Below are 25,971 nucleotides of genomic sequence, written 5' to 3' on the forward strand. Positions count from 1 at the left end.
GGGACCCAGCTCATCTGGCAGATCAACTACCATGCGCCTGGGTCAGGGTAGCGTCGAGACATCCCAATAAAAAGGGCAGGGTTCCCCAGATGTGAGCCCGCTGGATTTTACTTCCCAGCTCCTCTTCCTCTCCGATCTCCCTGCTGAGTATTTGAACTGCTGTGCAATAATACCTTTAGGGCTCCGTCCCAGCCTTGCAAGCATGGATTCCAAAGAGATCACCGAGAAGCCTATCGCAGGTGTCACCCCTCCGGACGCTGTACACTCAGCCTCCTCCAAAACATCAACTAGCGATGAGAAGCCCACCGTCACCACCGCTGAAGAGATCTCCTCTGAGAAGCACAACGACATCAATGCCCACTATGACCCTTCTGCCGCCCCTCGCTATACCAAGGAAGAGGAAGATGCTGTCATCCGCAAGCTGGACTGGCATCTGATGCCACTGATTTTTGTCCTGTACTCCCTGTCCGTCCTGGACCGCTCCAATCTGGGCAATGCCAGAATTTCTGGAATGGAGGACGACATTGATCTCAGTGGAAAGCGGTATGACTGGTTGGGAACTGCATTTTACATCAGCTGTGAGTTTTCCCGCTTCTTCTTCTTCTTGTGTTTGGGCAACCACAACGACGACCCTGCGGATCAGGTCCACCGCTTGAAGCCATTGACTAACATGCTATTACACAGATATCCTCTCACAATGGACGCAAATGGGCTGGAAAGCCTTTCCACCTCATGCCTGGGTCGCCTTCGTCGTTTTCGGGTGGGGAGTGGTTTCCACTATGCAAGCAGCGTGTTCATCCTGGGCTGGTGTGATGGTTTGTCGAGTCATTCTCGCCATCTTTGAAGCTGCCTATGGCCCTGGCGTCCCGTTGTATCTCTCGTTTTTCTACCCGCGCGAAAAGCTCGGTCTGCGAACCGGAATCTTCTTGAGTGGCTCTGCCGCCGCCAACGCCTACGGAAGTGCACTCGCGTACGGCATTTCTCAAGCCAAGGCATCCATCGGGCCCTGGCGCATCCTGTTCATTGTTGAGGGTGCTCCTACATGTCTGCTGGCCATCGTGGCGTGGTTCTGGCTTCCAGACTCGCCCGCCCACTGCAAGTTCCTGTCGGAGAGAGACAAGGCGATTGCAATAGATTTATCCTTGAGACAGCCTGGAGACAGGACAGGGAAGAAAGGTCTGCAGTGGAAACAGGTATTGGGCGGATTGATGGATTATCGATGTGAGTTTTCTCCTTTCGTGAGGTTTCTGTTGCCCACTAAGAGTATTTGATGTCCCTCCACATGTTCATCCCTCAACTCTCTGGGAAGCTACACAAGAGACATGACCCCCCCCCCCCGGCCCGGTCTCATGGTGTTGCTCGATTAAAACAAAACACGTTCCTTCATTTTGCAGACCATGATTTCAGGAAGAAAAAGGGACAAGACTGACATACTTACTCACAGCCTACCTTCCCCCTCTGATGTACTTCGGCTGCAATGTCTGCTTCGCCTCTCTACCGCTCTTCGTCCCAACCATCATCAGCGAAATGGGTGCCTTCTCCACCATCCAATCCAACGGCCTCTCGGCTCCACCATATGTATTCTGCTTCCTCGCAATCTGCGGCACAGCCTTCATCTCTGACCGCCTGAACATGCGTGGCATTTTCGTCGCCATCCCTGCATTGATTGCTGCGGTCGGGTACATCATTCTGGGCACTACCTCCGGGGTGGCACCGAGGTATTTCGGCCTTTTCCTGGCCGTCCTCATCTTTGTCTCGGTGGCAATGACGTTGACATGGGTTGGCAACACCCACGCCACGGACAGTAAGCGCGCTGTAGCGTTAGCTATCCTGGCGACGGGTGGTCAGTGTGGTCCCGTGTTGGGCACAAACATCTTCCCCAAGAGCGACGCCCCTTATTACCGCAAGGGCATGTGGATCTCGTGTGGTGCGTGCCTGATCGTGGTAGTCACAAGCGTGATGCAGATGGGACTGCTGTACCAAGCCAACCGGAAGCGGGACAAGAAGTACGGCCGCGATAGGGAGACTGTGCACCTCGAGGAGCCCGGTGAGTTTGGTGACGATAAGCAGTTTAGATACGTGGTTTGAGAGATGGTCATTTGTAAGAATGAACTTGACCACGGAGCATTCAAGAGTTCTCAGGAGGGAACAGGTGAAGATGGGGAGGGTAAAGGCAAGTCATCGTCACCGGTCACGCTTGAGACGTGACTGTGGTGTGCCACTTGAGGGATTCAATGAGGCTGAAACCCCCAAAACACTAGGTTTTAAACAGTGATTGATCTGAACAGTCATGACAACAAGGTCCGCAAGAACTATGATATTCACGGGGGCCTTGCAAATGTTGCGATCCCAATAATGAGAATAAGCATACATGCCTCATTGTCGCTTGTACAAGTAGCCTACAGTACTCGCCAGCCGTGCCTGCCCATACTGATAAACGAGGTACGTACCTCGTACTCAGTACCGTGTACGTAAAATTGTTGCTCAACCTGTGGTTCAGGCGGCAAGGTGGGCTAGCCGCTTCGGGAATGGTCCTAGTCTGCACGCCGCTATCACTTTCAACGGCCGATAAGAGGTCTCATACCTGCTATTCTTCATCTGCTCCGTGACGCTTCGACAACGTCGCCGTGTCCCTCAGATTTCCGTAGGCCGGGTCACTCACGGTTGGCCATGCGTTCTAGCGGTATCGGTATCTGTTCGGAAACAAAATGACACTAGGTTCTCAGTCCTTTGATTATCGATTTGCCCCTATTGAAATAGATTCCAACGGCACACGGTTTCATCCTCCAAATGAGCTTGAGACCCCCGACTCCCTCTTCACAACGGGGTATCCGTTCGCTGCTACCATACCGTGGCTCCGTTGGCTTCGCCGCACAAATAACCGCGAGTGCCTTATTTTTGCTGACGGCGCTTGCCTTGGGAATGGCACCGACCAAGCAAGGGCTGGCTGTGCGTTCGTCTTCCACCCTACTACCACGAACTCTCCCGCCGGGTATACGTCGTTCAGACTAGATCTCAATGGCCCACAAGGGACGCGTGAGCCGCAAACAAGCAATCGTGCCGAGCTACGAGCCACTATTGGAATTCTCCAGTTTCGTGCCTGGGTTGGCGAGGGCATCCAAAGACTTGTCATTGCGACCGACTCTTCATACGTGGTTGACTGCGCTACGCATAGAATTCATACTTGGCAGACTAACGGGTGGAGGACATCGGGGCGTGAACCAGTCAAGAACCGAGATCTTTGGGAGTTGTACCTGACAGAACTACGGCGCGTTAGCGACTTAGGATTACAGGTTCTCTTCTGGAAAATTCCAAGAGAATGGAACACCACAGCTGATGCACTGGCAAAACAAGCTGCCACTATGGCTGATGAAGAAGAATTTTCGAAAATCGTTGGCCTTGGTTGTTAGCAACCCCGTGGCCAGACCACTACTTTAAGGGGTCGAGAGTCGCTTCATGGGCTTCAAACATCTTCCAACCTCCCGGTGATCAGCCGACATTCACGAATCAAAAGGTGAGAAACCCGAAGAATAAACCATATTGTCTAATGTCGTGACAGAAGCTTCAGGGGGGGGGGGGGGGATCAAGGCCCGGGTATTGTGTGAGAACAAGATCCTCCCCGTAGTGGTCCATGAAGCAAAGGCTCGAACAGATAGATAGACAGACGACGGATCGCCATTCTCAAAGCCCGTGTGGTGCGCGTTTTGAAATACATAGTATCCACGAGTCCTTGTAAAGAGGACGTTCAATCTTATCGGGTTCCAGGTTCCACCCTTCGACCCTCAACCTTGAACCTTGCACCTCAGCCGCATGGTGGCATGGGTGTGCGTCGCCGAATAGATCCTGATAGATATCACCATTTTGGAGACCGTCGCCACCGTGGACTTACAGTTTTCTTTCCTCCGTATTGGCCAGAGTCCGCGTTGAGCTGGACAAGTCGTCAACGTGGAGGATTTAGAGGGATTATCCGTCAGCGTCGTTGTGGCCTCCTTGGTGATCGAAGGGGGGGTGGGGGCAGAGCAACTGGTCTGGAAGCTGGCGGCGGGTGTCAGTGGAAGTTTTGTTGTCGAATTCTCCTCAAATTGGGGAGCAAGGGCATCTCAAAACGACGGAAATGGCTCTAGATGCTGTCGTTAGTAGCTTCAACCAAAGGAAACGAGGCCCCTTGCTCAATGACGGTGACGGTCCATCGGCGTAGAAAACACTCGGACAACCTCCTCTTCTGTTGTGGAAACCAATTTCAAACTTGAGGAGAAAAGTAAAACCGAAAAAGACGTAATGAGTCTCTCACTCAACCCGGACGTGATCGTCTTTGAAACTGTACAAGTTTTACTACATCGTAGGTAGTCTCTGAAGATGTTGCGCGCGAAGCTAATGAAGGGATACATGTGCGAGTCCCCTCATTCTGGCTTCCTCTGGTCCGAAACACACCCTGCGACTCTCCTATTCCATTTTCCCAACCACCAATGCACAAGCTTTATGACCAGCTCTTCCTCTTTTCTCTCCATCTTTCACAACATCGCCTATGGGTTGTGGTATGGGCTGTCACTGTTTTCGGGATAGAGGTCTTCTTTCAGGTTAATCCCGAGCTCTTCGCGCAGAGGTTTCAGCTCCTCTAGGTATTCCTGATATTGTTGAATGTTCTCGACCTTTGCTTTGATGCCTGTTATTGCGAATATTAGACCCGACTGCCTTCCTGAAAGAAATTCTCCGCAACGGACCTTCAAATATTCTCACAGCTGTAGGGAAATCGTTGACACGTCTGGCAGCTTTCAAAGCAGCTGTCACAACCCCGGGAGAAGGGACGAGATCGTAGGCAAAGGCATTGTTGAGGTTTCGCTGTTTATCTAGATTAGACCAGACAATATAATTGGGGCTTGCCATTCTTACCTGAAGCTCAAAGACATCCTGCACAGCATCGAATTCCTTCTCATATCTGTAACAGAACTCGTCAGCCAAGCTCTTACAGCCAATGTGTTTTGCAGCAGCGCCAAATAGTGCTTCGACGACCAGTATACCCCAGACCAAGCTCCATCGGGACCGTACCTCGCAGAGAATTCCTCGAACGTTTCGTCTTCGTGGCCGGCACTTCTTTGGATGGCCGAAGAGCTGAATGGGGACCTTGCGGAAAACGATTGAGTGACAGCTGGAGCTCTCTTGAACGACCGGGTGCAGGGTCTGAGGAAGGCGGAAGTGGCGGGACGAGCTGTGAGACGAAACATGGCGAGAGAAGCCATTGTGCAGTGGGCAAAGTAGAGCACAGGGCGGTTGCGTAGAGTGGTAGAGTGAGAGAAGGTGGACCAGATGTTGTGTTCAAAGTCTGGGCGGATGTCGATTGAGGTTCTTCGGTCACCTGAGATTTGCTTGCCCAGGCAGGATAATCGGAGAGCTCCTGAGTGGTTGAAATGACGAACGTCAGCCAAGTCGGACACGTATTTGTGGGTGGTATTTGAGCTGTAATGTGACTGACAAGGGCTGTATTGTAAATCACAGGTATCTGATTGGTTGTGAGGCCTCTACCAGTCCCAAAAGGACCATCTATATTCGCCAGTTGCCTCAATTGATACTTATGGTAGCTGGCAATGATATTAAGTACATAGCATCCACTCTCTCCCGTGCTCAACCCTTTACTTCTTCTCTCTCTCGAGTTTGGCGCATAGACGGGTAAAGGGACACGGTATCAATTTTTCCTCCAATCAGGTCTTTTCTGCGGCTCCCGTTTTCAACACGGCAGACGCGCGACAATCGCAAAAGTTTCTCCCTCGGCGGAAATTGAAACCAGGTACACAACCAATGGGAAGGTGCGGCTGCAGCGGGCCTTGGCTATTACGACAGAGGCTGCGCGCATCTCAACAAACGAGTTTCCCCTGATTTTTTTGATTATCCCATAGTTGGCTTCCTTCTGGCACCCATTGGCACCATTGGGCACTCTCTGTTGGGACATTTCCATTTTCACTCATCCCTCTTCTTCGTCCTGCAATTTTCCCATTGCAACCGCCGCCACTGTCCGCGCTGCCGGCTTGAAAAAATATATCTCACTCCCTTCCACCTCCTTCCGATTGACCACTACTTCATCTCTTCGCGTTCGCCTCTGCTTTTTGTCCTTTTCTTCTCCTTCACACCCTCTCTAGTTGATTGTTTTTCAGTCACTCCTTCCCTTTCGATTCGGCGCTCGCGTTTACGCCCTCTCGGTCCGTCCTTCACCTGCGACTGCGAAATTGACGAATTCTTTCAATATGTCGGACGATATTCTCAAGTCTATTCCCCTTCCTACGCTCGATCGCCCCTTCGGCATCGAGCTATGGCCTATCTTCGAAAAGGCCTATTCCGCAGTCCTTGGTTATTCGCCGATGGACTTCAAGTTTGAATCCGGCAAGACACCCATGTCGACATTGCCGGAGACTGTGGTCGCCTTGATCTCGTACTATGTTATTATTTTTGGCGGAAGAGAATTGATGAAGCACCGCCAGCCATTCACGCTCAACGGTGCTTTTATGGTCCATAACCTCTATCTCACCATCATCAGCGGTTGTCTGTTGGTGCTGTTCGTTGAACAGCTGCTCCCTACCCTTGTGCGGGGTGGTGTCTTCCACGCCATTTGCAGCTACAATGGAGGTTGGACGCAAGAATTGGTTGTGCTCTACTATGTGAGTCTGCATGTCTGACTATTAAGCTGGCGACACTTTCTAATTTACGCAGTTGAACTACCTCACCAAATATCTCGAACTCATTGACACGTTGTTTTTGGTCCTCAAGAAGAAGCCTCTGACCTTCCTCCACACCTATCACCACGGTGCAACTGCGCTTCTCTGCTACACTCAGCTTATTGGGCATACTGCGGTCTCATGGGTCCCTATTACGCTGAACTTGATGGTGCACGTGGTCATGTACTGGTCAGGGAAATTTGCGCGCAAAATTGTGTACGCGGCTGACAATTTTCTAGGTACTATTTCCAATCAGCTCGCGGTATCAGAATCTGGTGGAAGAAGTACATCACCATCATGCAAATCATCCAGTTCGTCATTGATCTTGGTTTTGTTTACTTCGCGTCGTACACCTACTTCGCCAACTCCTACTTCTCCTGGCTGCCGAATGCAGGCACCTGCGCAGGCGAGGAATTTGCAGCCATCGCCGGCCTTGTCATTCTGAGCTCTTACTTGTTGCTCTTCATCTCATTCTACTTCGCAACCTACCGAAAGCAAGCCATTCAAGGACGACCGAGAAGGAACACTGGCAGAGAAGCTTTGATCGCTATGAGGGATCTTCCCCTTCCTGACCCACACAAGGTTCCATCGGCGCTTGGAGATGAGAAGAAGAGCAATGGTGCCATTACCACCGGCCGATCGAATGGTCCAACCACCCGATCGCGAAAGGCTTAGACAGTCGAAGCGTACAATCCTTTCCGAAGGATAGACCTTCATTGTCTAATGCGGGAGCAGTGTCCGAGAGAAGACAACGAAGAAATTCAATTGAGTTGCAGGAAATCAGCCAACAGCTGGTTTTTGTCTTACTGGACAACTGAACCTGGCGGCAAAGGGGTGCCGCCTATTACATATTGACGTCAAGCATGACTCGAGTCTGGTTGGGGGGTATGCCAGGGACGACTCGGAGCCGAGCAGATCGAGGGGATCTGCTGGAAACCTGGCAGAGGACAGTGTACAAAAGTTTGCCGTTTGCTGCCTCGTTGATGACGGAGAGAAGGGGTCTCGGGATTTTCCTGTTCAAGACTTGGTGGATGCCAGAAGGGTAGGACCACCGTTTCTCCTTTTTCTTTTTGCATTGTGTAATTAGATGGTACTCGCTATTAATGCACGAATTCTAATGCGGACGACAAAGGGGCTCGTTAGTAGAGTTGATGTAGTTTGCAAGAAAGGAATAAAAATTTGAAAACTCGAGATTGACATGCTGCAGCCCTCACTCTAGCTGTCTCGGAACAGTCTTGCTTTGAAACGCGAGCATGTAAAAGTCTCAATTTATGTATCTATCTATGTATCTGAGGATGTCTATTGTTTCACAAGCGGCGGAATTTCAGGCTTCAATTGAGCCATGCATAGCAGAGAGGTGCATTTATCTCAGTCAATTACCCCTTTTCCCATGAGCACGGCAACGTCAATGTACAACAAGGAATGAAGCGTGAAATTCAGATACGACCCTCAATCCTGGAATCGAACAGTGCTGGTAGTGTATCGTGCGTCTCTCGAAAGCGAGCCCTGATCTCCTGGTGTCGGGTATTCTTGGTTACAACAATGCCCTTCCTTCTTTCTTTGCCTCTTCAACGCCATGCCTATCTGCGTTCAAAGCGGTCAAGGACCCCGTGTCAAAGGCCTCCTATCTATCCAACCCATCTCCTCGCACTCTGGAACAATCTCAACCACGGCCCGTACTCGCCCCAGTCGCCCCACGCGTCCTTCTCTCCCTTGACCGCGTGGTCGGGGATGTAGCTGCCCACGCCGGCCAAGATAGTACGTTCGGGATGAGGCATCAGCGCCAGGACACGTCCATCCTGGCTCCGCACGCCAGCAATGCCCGCGGGACTCCCGTTCGGGTTGGCCGGGTACGCCGTCGTGGGCTGCAGGGATTTGTTGTCGACGTACTGGATGGGTGCGAGGTTGGCGTACGCGAAGTCGTGAGCGAGAGAGGCGTCCCAGGTCTTGTTGCCCGTGTGCGGCGGTGGGAGATCGGTGGTGAACGACGCGCGCCCTTCACCGTGTGCGACGGCGATGGGGAATGAAGACCCGCTCATGCCGTGGAAGAAGACGCTGGGAGCCATGCCGGATTCCGCTGGGGGGTCCGACACTTTGACCATGCAGACTCGGGCCTCGTACTGTTCGGATTCGTTCCGCTCAAAGGAAGGCCATTTGTCTGCGCCGGGAATCAGCTCTTTGAGTTTGGAGAGGACCTGACATCCGTTGCAGACGCCCAGCGCGAATGTGTCCTTCCTTTCGAAGAAGGTCTGGAATTTCTGGCGTGTTGTGGGGTGGAAGAGGATGGATTTTGCCCAACCCTGGCCTGCACCGAGGCAGTCGCCAAAGCTGAAACCGCCGCAGAGAGCAAGACCCACGAAGGAAGAGAGATCATGGTCGATACCAAGGTGTGACTGGTGTGGTTTGGGGTCCAGAATGTCGGACATGTGGACGTCTATCGCAGTAAAGCCGGCGGCTTCGAAAGCGAATGCCATTTCCGCGTGGCCGTTGGTGCCCTGATCTCGCAAAATGGCAACTCGTGGTCGAGCGGTGGGACGCACGTAATTGAGTAACGACGCTTTGTAGGTGTTGATATTCTCCTTGGGGTCGAAGCTAAGATTATAGCTTAATCCTGGTTCAGCATCATCGAGGATCGCCTTGTATTCCGAGTCCGCACATGAAGGATTGTCCCGAAGTCGTTGAAGCCAATACGATGTGTTTGACCATTTTTGTTGCAACTCTCCACGAGTTGCACGGTAGATCAGTTTCCCACCGTGATAGATCGCCATATTCTGAGAGGAAGACTTTGTGGAAACACGACCGATCTTGTGGATAAGGCCGGGAGGAGGACCACACGTTGCGAAACAGGCCTTGAAGTGATTCTCGTCAGATTTACGGACCTGGAACACCGCCCCCAATTCTTCGTTGAATAACGTAGATATTACATCCGGTGTGTTCGGTGTGGGACATATGTCGTTGATCATGATTTCTATACCGCAGCGACCAGTAAATGACATTTCTGCCAGTGTCACGAAGAGGCCGCCGTCGGAACGGTCGTGATATGCCAGCACAAACCCTTGTTCATGCAGTTGTTGCGTTGCGTCGAAAAAGTCTTTGAACAAGGAGACGGAGCGAATGTCGGGCGCTTCATCGCCAATTTGTTTGAAAGATTGTGTGAGAGCGGACCCTCCCAATGCGCGATGTGCGAGACCCAGATCCACGAAAAACAGAGTCGTTTCGCCCACTTCGTTGTATCTTTTTAGCTGCGGGGTCCACGTCTTCCTGATGTCCAGAACGGGGGCGAAGGCAGATATAACAACCGATAAGGGACTTGTGACTTCCTTTGCCTCCTTGGTTTGAGAATCTGTCCATTTCATCTTCATGGACATGGAATCTTTCCCAACCGGAATTGAGACGCCGAGTTTGGGGCACAAATCCATGCCCAAGGCCTCCACAGCTTCATAAATCCCTGCACCTTCGCCCGGATGAGTGGACGCGGACATCCAGTTGGCGGACAGCTTGACCTGATGAAGGCGATCGGGTAGATCTGCAGCAGTCAAGTTCATCAGTGATTCAGCCACTGCCATACGTGCAGATGCTGCTGGTGAGATTAGTGCAATGGTTGGTTTCTCGCCCATTGCCATTGCCTCTCCACTCTTAATACCGACGGTAAGTGATGTTGCTGTAACAGACACGTCTGCCACAGGAACCTGCCAGGGGCCGACCATTTGATCCCTGGCTATGAGCCCACCAACTGTTCTGTCTCCTATCGTAATCAAGAAGGATTTAGATCCGACAGCTGGCATTTGGAGCACTCGATCAATTGCCTCCTGGAGCAAACCGTTCATTGACGCCTGCGGGACATACAGGCTCAAGCTGGTATCAAAGCCTGGTAAGTCGGCTTTGCGTGAATTGGCATCACGGGTCATCTTGGGCGGTTTTCCGAAAAGAACCTCCATTGGGAGGTCGATAGGATCTTGTTGGCCATCGCCATCTGCGGGGTGATCGCGGTCTGTGAGCTTCAACACTTGCCGCCTCGTGGCTCTTCCCACAACAGAGATCCCACACCGTTCTCGTTTCGCAATGGCCCTGAATTTGTTCATACCCTCCTGTGCTACCGCAAGAACATACCGTTCTTGGGCTTCATTGCACCATATCTGGAGAGGGCTCATACTCTTGTCTGCACAGTCAATGTCTCGAAGCTCAAATTCTGCACCGAGACCAGAATCTTTGGCGAGTTCTGGTAACGCATTGGACAGACCTCCGGCACCGACATCGTGAATGAAGAGTATAGGGTTGTGTGAACCGAGCGCAGTACATGCATTGATGACTTCTTGCGCCCGTCGTTGCATTTCGGGGTTGCCTCGCTGAACACTAGCAAAATCCAGCTCGGCAGACCCTTCTCCAGAGCTGACACTCGATGCGGCCCCTCCTCCCAGGCCGATGAGCATGGCTGGCCCGCCCATGACAATCAGGAATGCTCCGTCTTTGACAATGTCGGGGTCCTTGAGAGCATGCTGAGGTCGAACAGTCCCGACGCCTCCTGCAATCATGATGGGCTTATGATAGCCTCTGATTTCTGTGGAGTCTTTGCCCGTTCTCATTTCCACCAGCAACGTCCTAAAATATCCAGCAGTGCATGGTCGACCGAATTCATTGTTGAAGGCAGCACTTCCAATGGGTGCTTCGAGCATTATGTCGAGACTGCTAGCGATATGACTGGGTCTGCCATAGTCGAGTTCCCACGGCTGGCGGTGATCCGGTATCAGCAGATCAGACACACAGAATCCCGCGAGACCCGCTTTGGGTTTTGCTCCTCTTCCTGTTGCTCCTTCATCCCGGATCTCGCCCCCTGAGCCAGTTGCCGCTCCCGGAAAGGGAGAGACAGCGGTAGGATGGTTATGAGTCTCGACCTTGATGAGGAACTGCACGGGCTCTTTCGTCGCTTTCCATTGGCCGTTGAGGTCGTCAGGGGCCCATTGACTCCCATTGCTGCCTTTGAGCACAGCTGCATTGTCGCTGTATGCACTGATGGTGCCTTCCGGAGTGTGTTTGTGCGTATTTCTGATCATGCCAAACAGCGTGTTAGTCTTGGGTTTTCCATCAATGGTCCAGCTTGCATTGAAAATCTTGTGTCTGCAGTGCTCCGAGTTCACCTGAGCAAACATGAAGAGCTCAACGTCTGTAGGCTTTCTCGGGACGGGCCCGTGTTTCGAGTAGGCTTCGACGAGATACTGGATTTCTGAAGCGTCAAGAGCAAGGCCTAGCTTGCGATTCAAATCTTGAAGCATTTCTGAGGGACTTCGTCCCCCACTGTATAGGTCGTATGTACCCAACAGGCCAGGTTGATGGTGCATGAACAAGAGATTGAGATCTGGCTCATTTTCTGAAATGGTCTCTGTCATCCGGTCATGCAGGAAGTCAAGGCTTGATCGGCCCAGAGACTGTCCATTTTCAAGGTATACCGTAATCTTGACACCTCGTTCGATTCGACGAACTACTTTTTGAAGTCCACAAACATGAGCGATATTGGTGGCCTTTGAACTCCATGGAGAGATAGTGCCTGGTCGAGGTAGGACATAGAGAACAGTTGACGGTTCGTCTTCCTTTTCTTGGGCTTCTACATAGTTGCCATGAGTCAACAATTTTTCCAGTAGAGCATGGCTCTCAGAATCAAGTGATTCCACAAGTTCCACATAGTGCATGTACTGTCCTTGAACATCACGGGCTCCCACGTTGGCGGCCAGAGCCTGACGTCGAAATTCGGAAAAGGCTGACGCTCCAGGGATGACACAGACTTGTGAATGATCCATGGTTGACAAGTGACACTCAGAGGCTAGACGATCCTAATATGTAGCATGATCACTGTCACAAGGAGGATCGCAATACCACCGTTAAGGCCCGATAAATGTAAAAGGATACGATGATCCCACGCAATAGAAGAAAGATGTCGAGTCTTGTATGCAGGTTGGTTGAGAGAAGGATCAGACGGTCATCCGAGGCCAGCCGAAAGCAAAAGGTAGAATCGATCAATCACGAAACAATCGTCAGGGCTCCATGTTCACGGCCTGATCATACAGCTCTCGTCCAACTCGTGATTATCCATTGTGGCTGATGTGTGGTTCTGAGGAAGTTTGAAAACTCTGCGGTCGCGGCGGCTTGGCGTCAACGACGTTGGTTCCCGGCTCAGCGGAGGGAGTACGTAGGTGGTTGTGGTTAAGACGCAACGCGGCTCGGGCGGCACTGGGGGTTTCTCCTGGAGTAGTGGCACCCCTAGCTGGTGCCTATCGGACTGCCTCGAGGCTTGTGGCTTCCCCAGAAATCAGCCTCCCCCTTTATGCTCCTCTCTCCTGCGGTCCTCCTCGGTGGTAATACCTCGCTTGTCAATCTTGGTCCAATATTGGCTTGCCAACTACGTCGCCAGATCAAATCTGGTATTATCCGTCATCCACCCTTCTCACTCACACCCAACTACTCCAATTTGTAGGCCGCCAACTTGAGCTTTTCCCTTCGCTATCTTTTCCCAAAGCTACTGCATCATTTGACAAAGTCCATTTAGGTCATCCCCGCCGTCGGCTGCCCTCACATGGGACAGTTTTTCCTGATCCGCTTTTCTCGTGATCGGTTCTCCGGTTCAATGCCACTGTCATCATCGCCATTAGTTGACCAGTGACCGAGTCTGTCGGCTTGCCGTCTGATCGTTGAGCCCGACACCTCGATTCATACCCGTCTCTCGACTGCGCACCTGACCCACATACCGAAAAACCTCGAGGTCTTTCTCAGTTGGACACGAGGTATCTCAAGCTCCACCAATATCCCCTTTGAAAGGTTGGGGCAAGTCGTTCAGACTGCCCTTTTCCCGCCGACACCATTCCTTCTCCTCGCCCATCTACCGAATCTTTCCTCCACCACCGATCGCATTCGTCTCGCTCCAAAGCAGACCTGGAAGACCCCTCGTCCACATTGCGAACTTCCACAGGGAACGAAAAAGACGAAAGCATTCGGCGACCATCGTACTCGGGGTCTGACTCGGACGATTTCTCCCTTTGGAGTGACACTGGAGATCTCGCAGAGCAGCTTACCAACAGCGAGGACCCCTATCAGATCGAACTAGATCCTCTGACCCGGCAAGGCCAGAGGCTCAGAGACTCGGGTCGTGGTCACGGTGGAGGACGGAAGAAGAGAGTCGGATTTCGAGAACAAGATCACCTTGAGCGGGATCACCCCCCTCTCGGTATAGATAAAGAGGCTATCTTCATCCCGGAGCCTCCACCGAGGCAGATCTCCAAGGCAGAAAGAATATTAGCTCTCATCATGGCTCCCACAGATACCCAGACCGCCCGAGCAAAGGGCCTCGTGGGAAAGCCGTTATTGTATGGCCGAGCCCGTTTCTCAGGAGCGTCTACAGGTGGCTGACAGCTGAATGCAGGTACTTCACAAGCGTTTTCGTATCACTGGGTGTCTTTCTTTTTGGCTACGACCAAGGCGTTATGTCTGGCATTATCACGTACGTCTATTCGGAGCGTCCCAACCACAATTGCTGACCGGGATAAGTGGTCCCTTTTTCAGAGACGCATTCAATCAGCCTGGCCCAGCCGAGGTTGGCACTATGGTGGCCATTCTCGAGGTTGGTGCTCTTATATCATCTTTGTGCGTTGGACGCATTGGCGACATCGTTGGTCGTCGGAGGACAATTCTTTATGGGTCCATGATTTTCTTTGTCGGCGGAATGCTCCAAACCTTCGCAAATGGTATGCCCATGATGATGGTAGGGAGACTGATCGCGGGCTTCGGCGTTGGTGCACTCTCGACCATTGTACCTGTTTATCAATCCGAGATCAGTCCTCCACACAATAGAGGCAAGTTGGCCTGTATAGAGTTCACGGGTAATATTACGGGTTACGCGGCAAGTGTTTGGGTCGACTACTTCTGCAGCTTTATCCAGAGCGACCTCTCATGGAGGATACCTTTATTGATGCAATGCGTCATGGGGGCACTTCTCGGATTCGGTAGCCTGATTATCTGCGAATCCCCTAGGTACGTAAATCCGCACAAGAGGCATCATGTTTGACGCTAACCTCTATATTTGCAGATGGCTACTGGACAACGACCACGACGAGGAGGGGATCATTGTCATCGCCAATCTCTATGGCAAAGGCGACATTCATAATGCAAAGGCTCGACAAGAATATCGCGAAATCAAAATGAACGTTCTGTTGCAACGTCAAGAAGGAGAACGATCATACTCGGACATGTTTAAGCGCTACTATAAGCGTGTTTTTATTGCGATGTCGGCCCAGGCGTTTGCGCAACTGAACGGGATCAATGTCATCTCATACTACGCCCCTCTAGTCTTTGAGTCGGCAGGCTGGGTGGGACGAGACGCCATCCTCATGACTGGCATCAACGCGTTCACCTACCTAGGATCAACGATTCCACCATGGTATCTGGTTGATAAATGGGGCCGGCGGCCTATCCTCTTGTCTGGAGCGGTGGCTATGATCATCTCGTTGTCGCTCATCTCCTACTTCATCTTCATCGACATACGGTGGACCCCAACACTGGTAGTGGTATTTGTCATGATTTACAACGCAGCATTTGGAGCCAGTTGGGGCCCTATACCGTGGCTATATCCTCCTGAAATCCTGCCACTCAGCATCCGGGCAAAAGGCGCCAGCTTGAGTACGGCCAGCAACTGGGCATTCAACTTTCTGGTGGGCGAACTTACACCTATCCTGCAGAAATCAATCAAGTGGAGGTTATATCTCGTCCACGCCTTCTTCTGCGCACTCAGTTTCGTTCTCGGTGAGTCTATCTGTCCTGGTAGGTATGTTGTAGTTACTAACCACAAACGCAGTCTATTTTGTGTACCCTGAAACGGCCAATGTTCGCCTTGAAGACATGAACGCATTGTTTGGGGATGCCACAACGGCCATGCCAACTCCCTCGACCCAAGCAGAACGCGGTTCTCTGATGGGCGTGGGATCCCCATCCTCTATCGACATCAGACACGGTGGTCCGCAACCAGGTGTCTTTTCCGCAGATGCTGCAATTCCTGGTCTTGACATAGACCCCCCCGATATCCAACTAGACGCAAACGGACGGCCACGAGGTCGAAGCCAGAGCAACCAAGAAGGGTTGGGCGGTTGGATTGGTCGAATGGTGTCCAGGACACGACAAGACAACGGTGGCCGCGGACAATACGGGAAGATCGGCCAAGACGAGGACTGAAGTCACAATCGATGGATTTCAAGTGTTATATTTTCTCGACTTACACTTATTGGCTGTATAGATATAGAACTGCAACGCGCCACCACTGTCGCGGATGAACGAAATGGGGTTGTACGCCACTGCATCTGGGGTGTTCAAAAGCCGTCTGCTTGGGTCTGGAACTCTGCACTGAAGGCTGGGAGAAATCATATCGAGCTGTTATGGACATGTACTGGTTATGTACTTGGTCCACTGGATCGCGCTGGAAATGAATGCTGCATTAATAATTTCCCGGCCAGCGGCATTGTACGTCGTGCCATTGTTATAAGCGGAAACTGTGTGAAGTCGGAATGGAGGAGGATGACTAAGATGAGATACATTACGCATGAACAAAACCCCAAGCGGATGCAGGGAGAGGGTCATCAGGCTGCGTCAATAGGACCTGACAGGGTCGCGTGGATGAGGCAAGAAAGGAGCAAGCCTAGCAAGTACGGGATGCCCCGATCTGCCCTGTGTGGCCGCTGGTGGTCGCTGTGGCGCACGCCCAGGTGAGCCTACGAGCCAAAACCAGAACCGGCAGGATCAACCAAGGCTTTGTTCTGGCTCCCCGACTTCGCCTCGCGCCGTCCATTGTCCATGATGCCTTACGGCCTTTTGGCGTCAATCATTCCCCCCATTGACCACCTCCATCAACTCGTGCCTCTGACCCAACTGCTACATGACCGTTTCTCAAGGAAATTGTCCACCACGAATATAGACAACCAAACTGTCGCAGCATTTGGCACTTCAAGAGATCACAGTCCTGCTGCTCCTTTCGCAGAGACATTCCAACACTCACTTACCGTGTTGTGCCCCTCTATCCTCACATTCCCGATTCAGTGATTATTCACTGGTTCGCATTCGCCCAACCTGCGCTTGCGAAATCGAACTGGCCAACTGCGACCATCGCTCAGCCTTCTCATCCTACTTTTCTTCCCGCCTGCTCCCTTGTTCGAATACGTCCTGAACAGCCCTCCGTCGCAATAAGTGTTGACCACTTGACCCGCCGAAAACACCAACCCGCGCAGATTAAATCCAGGTTGCGCCAACTCAGCCCTCGCTGCCCTCATTCGCGTCCCTCCGCCAGATCGGTCAGCTCCCCTCCGATTTCATTCTATGAAAGTTAAATCACCGCAAACAGGCGCCGTGCCCGCGATACAAACCAAGAGACCTGGTCGCTACTCAATTTCGGATATGTGATGCTACAGTTTTATGAGCCGTCGATGTGTCCAGCTTTTGTTCGTCAGAGCTGGTCACCTTGACGAACTCATCACAAACTGTGATGGAAAGATAACCGTTGCTCCTTGCCTTTTGCGACAAAATGTCCCAAGGCACGGCCAAGAGACCTCCGGAATCGACAGACTTGTTGCCTAGAGGCAAGCAGGTCCCTTCACATATCCTTGCTCAATTGGATGAGCGTTTCAAGTACCTCACCGACACCATTCTCCCTCCACATCCCTACCTACTTTCTGTTCCCTCCGACGTGCCCTACCGTCACAGCTCGCGCTTCGTCAATACGTGGTACGAGGGCACCCCGTTCGACCGTAAAGAAGAACAGCTCCAATATCTCAGCTTCCTTCCGCATTCGGGTGAACACGAGGCTTTGTTGAAAGTCGAGGGCGGGTGGGCAGACGACCACGGGAATCCCGTTGTTGAAGAAGAACTTTCTCCCAAGGCTTTGCCAGCGAGTGGTCGCCATACCCCAGCAGACACAGTCAATCGCAAGAAGATCAGCCTGAAGGACTATAAGACAAAGGCCAGAAGTCCACCTCAGAGTGCTATAGAGTCTCAAGACCCAAAGAAATCCGCGACTTCTGCCATCCCAGTCTTAGGCGTAGAAAAGGAAACGCACACTACGCAACCTTTGCCGGACAAGGAGCAAGAAAAACATTTGCGTGGCGAGGGGCGCAACGGAGTCAAAGATCATCAGCTGCACGTCTCACGAATGGATGGCAATAATTCCCCCAAAGTACCTTCCAAGATGCAGAAGACAAACTCCCCGAATCCTGCCAAGCGAAGGAAGCTCTCTCCAGGTGCTGAGGACCCCAAAGTCGGCATAAAGACGTCGAAAATCGAATCACAGTCTTCCACCATGAAAATGCCCCGGTTGCTCTCTCCTACCCTACCTTCACCCGAGAAGGAGATCGGCCTACCACAACTTTTGTCGCCTGTCCTCCCTCCATCACTTACAAAGGCTTTGTCAACACCCCCGAATACCACGTCACTTGGAAGCCCTGTCAGTGGCGCGAGCAAGCGATCAGAACCCGTCCGCTTGATCCTCGCCGGCGCAGACCTCGACAACGAACCTCCAGGCGATCGAAGTGGACTGGCCCCAGCTGGGAGTAGGGTGCGCTCAGATAGCCAGCATTCGGCCCGGAGCAGCGCCCCGGGGACTCCTAATGCTGCCAAAGGGGCTCTTGGAGCGAAGATTCTGGCGAAGGGTGGCATTAGAGGTGGAACACCCCTGCACAATGGCGTTCGAGCCAGTCCTGGCCCTCGACAAAGGCATACAATCATTCTGAAGTACGGCAAAAAGAACAGGAAGAGGGTCGAAGCGCTTCTCAAATTCGCGTCACGGCCGAAGAAAGACCTCCTAAAGCAAGATGCGCCAGGTTCTCACAATAGCTCTGACATACCTGCAATGAAGGAGATATCGAAGCAGGTCACCCCAGAAACTCAACCTACTACTGAAACTAAGTCGAGAGCGCCGGTCATCGATGAAATCAAGATGGAAAAGAAGAGGAAGGCCGAAGACAGTAGTCCTGCACCATCTCTCAAGAAGATCAAGGCCGTCGATAGGGAGACCCGGCCGGTCACACCAGGCCCCTCGGCTGGTAAGACATCGGCGTCATCTCAGTCGAAATCAACATTTTCCACGCCGAAGAAGGATCTCAAACCTACTCTGATGAGACGTGTCGAGTCGTCGGAGGGGGTCGACGCCCCGACTCCTACCGGGGACAAAGTGAGGGTTTCGACACCGCAAGCCATGCCCAAGCCATCTCCACAGCCACCAACGGGCTCTGCATCTTCTCGAGGGGAGGAGCGGCAACAGTGGACCAGCATCAACTACAAGTTCTTTGCATTGGGCCGTACTCTCAAGCATGAAGGATCGGCTCTTCTACCACCTCCCGATAATGATGCGAAGGCCTCTCAGTCTGCGAAAGCGGTACTGACACTGATTGAAGCGCTATTGTGCTTCATGATCAACATATCCGCGCTGTCCCATGCCCGTCCAAGTGTCGACCCGGGCTGGAGGTCAATCATTTTGTACCACATCTTCGTGTTCCGTGCATCGAGGAAGTTTCCACACCTTCACGGACTGGTCGTGCAACTTGGGGCCGTATGTCGGCAACTTGTACACAAATATGACATGGACAGACTGGCGCGGGATCCTCTACCTGACGACTACTGCAATTCTGCTCCCACGCCTGGTAGTGATGGTAACACCAAGACGAATGAGGACGGGGAAAAATACAAGAAACGATACGTTGAGTTCAGGGATGAGTTGATCCAGAACGCCCGTGAACTGCAGACGGCATGGCTGGATGGATCCCGACAACTCTCGCTCGACCTGCTGAAACGCGAGTATCCCATTACTTGGTCGAAGCGGGCCAAGGACCCGAGTGCGAGACTGCAAGAGAAATTGACGCCATCGAAGATTCCTGAAGACTTCTACCTGCCAATGGATGCAAACACTACCGCTTTTGAGGCAGCCAGATTCGGCGTGTCTTTTCTCCAGGAATGGGCGGAGAAGGAAAAGGTTGATTGGAAGACAAGGATCGATCTATGATAATGGCTGTGCATCTAATGTCGCAGCCGATAAGACGTTACGACCGGATATGATTTCAGCTATTCTTGGCTGGAGGGGTTGAATATACAATGGGATAGCTGGCGGTCAGCATGTGTTGCTGTTTTGATATTTTTAGAAGATACCACATGAGCGATGAAAAGAGCCGATTTGAACTTGCCTGAGATGCATATTGAGTATACGTTAGGGGTGCTATGTTGTGCCTGCGTAAGACTTGGTAGAAGAGAAGTCCCTATCTATCTGCTCCCTTGTGAGCAGTGTACAATAAGAGGTGTACATGTACAAGTAGGGAGGTATTTTGTATAGTATCTTGTATGACGTCGAAGTCAACAGCCTTGTGCGGAAACGTTCCACCCGAGTTCTTGCTCTTGGGCCGTGTCTCGGTGGTACATTTTGTCTGCGCCCGTTTCAACGTTGGCAGAATTCAACGGCTCTTCGCACCCCTGAACCCTTCCACACCCTCCTCCGTCCCCGGTCGAAGCCAATGAGTCGCTGTCAATAATGGCCACCTCACTTCGGAGCGAGACGGAGAAGCATGGACTCACTCGATGACGACCCGACCAGCTTCGAAGGCGTTTTGCCTGTGATTCCACCCGACTCCCCTCCAGTGTACAAAGACACAAAAAGCAATGCCGCAACTGGTGCCTCCGCCGCCGGGGTTCGAGCCTTCACGGCGCAGGCAGTGGCATTCTATTTCCGTGCCCCGGTGAAAGCTTTCTTTCGAACAAGAGTGGATTACCTCGCGTACGCCAAAAGCATCAACCCAGATATACAGAATGGTCGTTGGTCATGGCGGTCCACCACACCAGGTCTGCTGGCGACGGCGATCAAACACTACGGTTGGCGCTTTGTGCCTGAGCAATTGGCCCTGCCCTTGTTCGCGAATGTGGCTGTTGGGGCAGCATTGTATACGAGTTACCTGCAGATTTTGGGCCTGTTGCACGAGCCCTCGGCACATGCCAGGAAAACGGTATATCCGCCTCCGTCGCCGCAGAGTACTTTTCTTGCGGGATTTGCAGCGGGCACCATCCAAAGCGTGCTGGCAGCTCCCTTGGATGCCCTTCAAGTGCGATTCGAACGGCGCGGGCCAAGATACGAGGATAAGACCATGTGGGAATATGGGAAAGGGAAATTAAGAGAGATCGGAGCCAGAGGAATATTTGCGGGTTTTGGGCTGAGCTTCTTGAAGGATAGCTTTGGGAGTGGTGTGTTCTTTTGTGCCTTTGAATGGGTCAAGGCGCAGGGTTACCATGGATATGTGCAGTGGTACTACGGCCACAAGCTCGCAGAAGGTTGGAACGGAGAAGAGCTTGGGATGAGGGAGAAGAAGCCAATCCAGGCGACGGTAGACGAGCGATTAGAGTCGAAGAGCGACCCTGAGGCATTGCTGGTTCGGCCACATTACGCACTTGAACCGGCTTTTCTCATGCTGGCGGGGATTACTGCGTCGATCGCTCAACAGGTCGTTCTTTACCCTCTTTCGACAATCCAGACTCTTCACTACGAGCGGCTAGAAGAGCTCGACCAAAAGGCAATGAAAATTACCAATGACAACGTTCCACTGGCAAAGCGTGGACGAATGTTGAAGGCATACTATCACGCCTATCAAGAGACTTGGAAACAGGCTCGCCTGCAAGCAGTGACTGAACGGGGAATGAGGCGATGGCTGTTCAAAGGCTTCTGGTGGTTCACTATCAGACAGGTTCCGAGTACGAGTGCGGGATTGATCATCTTCGAATTGGTAAGGAGGAAATATGGCCAGGAGGGCTTGGGTGATGAAGTCAGGATATCGAGCAAAGGAAAGTATGATATCCTTCTTGTATGAAGTCCAGTCCAAGGCTTTTTACAGGTGATGCATTCAGCTCTGGCGTTCTGGGTTCATTCGCAGAGTGTAGAGGGTTGATACAGCCACACGGGTTCAGATTAGTATCAGCAGCCTGATCGTCCAAGGCTGGTGTAGATATAGATGTAGTTTTATCACTGAATCTCTCTCGTCTTTGCCTCTTCTTCAACCAGTAATATCCTCTATAACGCAACCCTTACTATGCCTATCGACAATAGAATATGTACAGTAAAGTTCCAAGGCGATATCTCCGGTATCAAGAAAGCACTGTCGCAAATGAGAAGGTATCCTCCCTCAAGGCAGGGCCTTTAAAGCAGGAATGTGATGAAAGTAATACAGTGTAGTGCGAGTCAGAGGCTTGGGAAATCAACTCAGAATTTTGTAACATTCACTTGCCAAATTAGCTTGAGGCACTCTGGTATATCAACTGGTTACGAATATATCATGGGGAGGTGATATTACTGGTGACGCGTTTGGTAGAATCGGCTTCGCGTTGCGGCGCGCGAGTTGGGCAAGTTTAGCGCGGCGTTTTGGGGAAATGTCGCCCTCAATCATGGATTTTGGCCTGACTTGAATCTCTGATCCTTTTGACTCGGCGAGGGTAGGACCACGACGTCCGTTTCCAACATTTCGCCCTTAACCTCTTCACTCTCTCTTCATCATCTCCCTCGACCACGGCGTCATTCTTGTCTGCCTGATTTCTGGGTCTTGTCCTCTTCCTAAAGAATCGCGCGCCCATTACATCACATCGTGATTGAGAATCCCTTTCACAATACGACCATCGCCTCCGTTGAGGCAGGCAGCACAAGATGAGCGACATTCTCATCAACTCCGACACTTTCTTCGAACGTCTCCAAACCCTTTACAACGCCTGGAAAGCAGACAAGAGATCGGGAAATGAAGTTTTTGGCGGCGCGGACAGCATCATCGTCTTGACTGGGAAGGCTGCCGAGGACACTATATATGCTAAGAACAACGCAGTTCATGTGAGCAGTCCCATCAGCCCCGGCTATGCCGTTGCGCTACCCCGCTGGTTGCTATGAACTCGAGTGGCCGACTGACGGATTTGTGATATGCTACAGTTCTGGCTCCTGGGTTATGAGTTCCCTGCGACGCTGTTAATCTTGACCACTGCCACTTTTTATGTGGTTACGACAGAGAAAAAGGGTAAGTTTGGCATCCAAGGAGACAGTGTACTTCCAGGACTCTAACTCGCTCTTCTCAGCTAAGCACCTTCAATCCCTTAAGAATGGGAAGATACCCGTCGAGATCCTGACGGTCCACATGAAACAACCCGAGACCCGAACCCAAGCGTTTGAGAAATGCATCGAAATCATCAAGAATGCCGGAAAGAAGGTCGGGACTATCCCAAAGTCCGAAGCGCATGGGCCTTTCGTCGATGAATGGGTCAAAATGTATGGCGATCTATCCAAAGAAGTCGAGGAGGTGGACATCTCTGGCGCCTTCTCGATGGCGTTTGCTGTCAAGGACGAGAACGAGCTGAGGAATATGCGGACCGCGGCTCGGGCAGCCAGTGGCATGATCTCAGACTACTGGGTTGATGCAATGTCCGCTGTGCTTGATGAAGAGAAGGAGATTACCCATCAACAGCTTTGTGACAACATGTCGAAGAAGATCGACGACAACAAGTTCTTCAACAAAATCTCCAAGCTGCCCAGCGATTTTGACAACCAGCAGCTCGACTGGGCGTACGGCCCTATCGTTCAGAGTGGCGGGCAGTATGATCTTCGACTGAACGCGCAGCCGACCAACGACAACCTTCACTCCGGTTGCATCATTGCCGGGGTAGGTTTCCGGTACAAGACCTACTGTTCGTTGCTCGCGCGTACTTACTTGATCGACCCGAGCAAGTCGCAGACGTCCAACTACAAGCTTTTACTTGCTGCGCACGATGCAGCACTGAAAGAAATCAAAGAGGGGGCACTGCCCAAAGATGTCTACAACAAGGCCCTAGGCGTCGTCAAGGCTCGCAAACCTGAACTCGAGAAGAGCTTTGGGAAAGACGTTGGATCGGCCATCGGTATTGAGGTTAGGGATCCGAAATTTGTCCTGAACGGTAAAAACACCAGACCACTCAAGGACGGCATGACTTTCAGCGTCACCACCAGCCTGTCGGATCTCACCAATGACAAACCTCAAGACAAGAAGGGCACTAACTACACTCTTGTGCTGACGGATACCGTCCGTGTAACCAGAGGAGAGCCAGTTGTTTTCACCAAGGAGGCACACACCGAACTGGATTCAATCGAGTTCTACTTTAAGGATGACGAGGAAGAGACCAAGCCAAAGCAGGAGAAGGCGAAGAAGCCCGGTGTGAGTGCCATTGTCACATCAAATATCAAGGCCACCCGTCTGCGAGGCGCCAATCGGCAGGACAATGCCAAAGAAGAGGAAGAGGCTCGACGAAGAGAGCATCAGAAGGAATTGGCGGCCAAGAAACAGCGCGAAGGTCTAGAAAAATATGCTGAGGCAACGGGCGACATGAACGGTGAGAACGAAAAGAAGTTCAAGAAGTTCGAGTCGTACAAGCGCGAAGGTCAACTTCCACCACGAGCAAAGGACTTGATCGTCTGCGTGGACCTCAAGGCTTCGACTGTCATTATTCCCATTATGGGGCGACCAGTGCCGTTCCATATCAACTCGATCAAGAACGTCAGCAAATCCGACGAAGGCGAGTACACGCATCTGCGGTTCAATTTCTTGTCTCCTGGACAAGGTGTTGGGCGTAAAGACGACCAACCTTTCGAGGACCCTCAAGCCCACTTTGTCAGATCTTTGACTATACGGTCCAAGGATCAAGACCGCCTCTCGGAAATTTCTGCTCAAATCACAGAACTGCGGAGGTCGGCTGTTCGTCGAGAGCAAGAAAAGAAGGAAATGGAAGATGTTGTGGAGCAGGACAAGTTGATTGAAATCCGCAATCGTCGGCCGATCAAGCTGACAGATGTCTACCTTCGACCTGCGCAAGATGGCAAGCGAGTTCCTGGTGAGGTTGAAATCCACCAGAACGGTTTGCGGTACCAATCCCCCTTGCGTCAAGAACATGTCGACGTGGTCTTCTCCAACGTCAAGCACTTGTTCTTCCAGCCTTGTGTGGGTGAACTGATTGTGCTTATCCACGTGCATCTCAAAAACCCCATCATCATCGGTAAACGCAAGACGAGAGATGTCCAGTTTTACCGCGAAGCCACTGATATGGCATTTGACGAGACGGGCAACCGAAAGCGGAAGCATCGGTATGGCGATGAGGAGGAGTTCGAACAGGAGCAAGAAGAGCGAAGACGCCGAGCCGAGCTCGATCGCCTGTTCAAGAGTTTCGCGGAAAAGATCTCGGATCAAGCCAGAGACTATAATGTCACGGTCGACATTCCATTCCGCGAGCTCAGTTTCAATGGTGTTCCGAATCGCAGCAATGTGCTAATGGCACCAACAACCGATGCGTTGGTTCAATTGACGGAGCCACCGTTCACTGTGATTACGCTGGATGAGATCGAGGTTGCTCATCTGGAGAGAATACAGGTAAGTTGGATCCGTGTTCTGAAGATTTGGGCCAGTGCTAATTCATCGGGCAGTTCGGACTCAAAAACTTCGATCTTGTCTTTGTCTACAAGGACTTTCATCGCCCTCCGACGCACATCAACACGATTCCAGTCGAGTCGCTTGATAGAGTCAAGGAATGGTTGGACAGCGTGGATATTGCATATACTGAAGGCCCACTTAACCTGAACTGGAGCACGATCATGAAGACGGTGACCACTGACCCACATGCTTTCTTCAAAGACGGTGGCTGGAGCTTCTTGGCTACGGAGTCCGACGCCGAAGACGAGGATGAGTCCGAGGAAGAAAGCGCCTTTGAGATGAGCGATTCCGAATTGGCGGCCAGTGAATCGGAAAGTGAAGAGGATAGCGAGTTTGACGACGACGCGAGCGCAAGTGATGATGAAGGAGAGGCGGAGAGTGGGTTGTCTGACGAAGGAGAGGACTGGGATGAGATGGAGAAGAAGGCCAAGAAGGAGGATAGGAGAGGCGGGGTGGAAGACGAGGACAAGGGAGCGCGGAAGCGCAAGAGATGATTTTGGTCAAGAAGCTGGACTTGTGAGGGATGCAATTGCGACACTGAAGGCCTTTGGTGGAAGAAGATGATTAAAAGTGAAGCAATATCAACGCGAGAAGTTGGGAAGGCTGGAGAAGTTCCCCTTGTCGTTGCTGCTGTATTGATGTATTGATACTGGGCGCTGGGCATCTATCTGAATAGTCGTCATGGATGAACGAATACCAGGTACTTGGGCGGTACGCCGTATGCTCTGCACGCTCTGATCTGTACTCGGTGTCGACATACACACTTACCTAGGCATGTAGACACGAGT

General features: G+C 51.9%; 9 protein-coding genes across 9 annotated transcripts; 7 read left to right on the plus strand and 2 right to left on the minus strand.

Annotated features, from left to right (window-relative positions):
- Window positions 1-202: 202 nt before the first annotated feature.
- Window positions 203-2,088, plus strand: AYO20_07589 (hypothetical protein; the record flags this gene model as incomplete). Its single annotated transcript, XM_022645874.1, has 3 exons — window positions 203-578; window positions 685-1,221; window positions 1,445-2,088. The coding sequence occupies 3 exons, from the start codon at window positions 203-205 to the stop codon at window positions 2,086-2,088; spliced, it is 1,557 nt and encodes a 518-aa protein (XP_022498119.1).
- Window positions 2,089-2,708: 620 nt separating this feature from the next.
- AYO20_07590 (hypothetical protein) lies at window positions 2,709-3,410 on the plus strand (the record flags this gene model as incomplete). Its single annotated transcript, XM_022645875.1, has 1 exon — window positions 2,709-3,410. The coding sequence occupies one exon, from the start codon at window positions 2,709-2,711 to the stop codon at window positions 3,408-3,410; it is 702 nt and encodes a 233-aa protein (XP_022498120.1).
- A 1,113-nt stretch (window positions 3,411-4,523) lies between these two features.
- AYO20_07591 (cytochrome c oxidase subunit 6, mitochondrial) lies at window positions 4,524-5,237 on the minus strand (the record flags this gene model as incomplete). Its single annotated transcript, XM_022645876.1, has 4 exons — window positions 4,524-4,663; window positions 4,722-4,839; window positions 4,891-4,908; window positions 4,968-5,237. The coding sequence occupies 4 exons, from the start codon at window positions 5,235-5,237 to the stop codon at window positions 4,524-4,526; spliced, it is 546 nt and encodes a 181-aa protein (XP_022498121.1).
- Window positions 5,238-6,236: 999 nt separating this feature from the next.
- Window positions 6,237-7,379, plus strand: AYO20_07592 (hypothetical protein; the record flags this gene model as incomplete). Its single annotated transcript, XM_022645877.1, has 3 exons — window positions 6,237-6,647; window positions 6,700-6,893; window positions 6,944-7,379. 3 exons carry the CDS (start codon window positions 6,237-6,239, stop codon window positions 7,377-7,379), a joined length of 1,041 nt encoding a protein of 346 aa, XP_022498122.1.
- A 953-nt stretch (window positions 7,380-8,332) lies between these two features.
- AYO20_07593 (phosphoribosylformylglycinamidine synthase) lies at window positions 8,333-12,496 on the minus strand (the record flags this gene model as incomplete). Its single annotated transcript, XM_022645878.1, has 1 exon — window positions 8,333-12,496. The coding sequence occupies one exon, from the start codon at window positions 12,494-12,496 to the stop codon at window positions 8,333-8,335; it is 4,164 nt and encodes a 1,387-aa protein (XP_022498123.1).
- Window positions 12,497-13,997: 1,501 nt separating this feature from the next.
- Window positions 13,998-15,914, plus strand: AYO20_07594 (hypothetical protein; the record flags this gene model as incomplete). The annotated part of the gene is made up of 5 exons (XM_022645879.1): window positions 13,998-14,056; window positions 14,113-14,190; window positions 14,238-14,720; window positions 14,776-15,488; window positions 15,541-15,914. 5 exons carry the CDS (start codon window positions 13,998-14,000, stop codon window positions 15,912-15,914), a joined length of 1,707 nt encoding a protein of 568 aa, XP_022498124.1.
- A 1,339-nt stretch (window positions 15,915-17,253) lies between these two features.
- AYO20_07595 (hypothetical protein) lies at window positions 17,254-19,722 on the plus strand (the record flags this gene model as incomplete). The annotated part of the gene is made up of 1 exon (XM_022645880.1): window positions 17,254-19,722. The coding sequence occupies one exon, from the start codon at window positions 17,254-17,256 to the stop codon at window positions 19,720-19,722; it is 2,469 nt and encodes an 822-aa protein (XP_022498125.1).
- A 553-nt stretch (window positions 19,723-20,275) lies between these two features.
- Window positions 20,276-21,565, plus strand: AYO20_07596 (hypothetical protein; the record flags this gene model as incomplete). Its single annotated transcript, XM_022645881.1, has 1 exon — window positions 20,276-21,565. The coding sequence occupies one exon, from the start codon at window positions 20,276-20,278 to the stop codon at window positions 21,563-21,565; it is 1,290 nt and encodes a 429-aa protein (XP_022498126.1).
- An 827-nt stretch (window positions 21,566-22,392) lies between these two features.
- AYO20_07597 (hypothetical protein) lies at window positions 22,393-25,677 on the plus strand (the record flags this gene model as incomplete). The annotated part of the gene is made up of 4 exons (XM_022645882.1): window positions 22,393-22,569; window positions 22,666-22,750; window positions 22,809-25,123; window positions 25,177-25,677. The coding sequence occupies 4 exons, from the start codon at window positions 22,393-22,395 to the stop codon at window positions 25,675-25,677; spliced, it is 3,078 nt and encodes a 1,025-aa protein (XP_022498127.1).
- Window positions 25,678-25,971: the final 294 nt, after the last annotated feature.

Source organism: Fonsecaea nubica (assembly GCF_001646965.1).
Source record: "Fonsecaea nubica strain CBS 269.64 chromosome Unknown Scaff54, whole genome shotgun sequence".
Lineage (NCBI taxonomy): Eukaryota > Fungi > Ascomycota > Eurotiomycetes > Chaetothyriales > Herpotrichiellaceae > Fonsecaea > Fonsecaea nubica.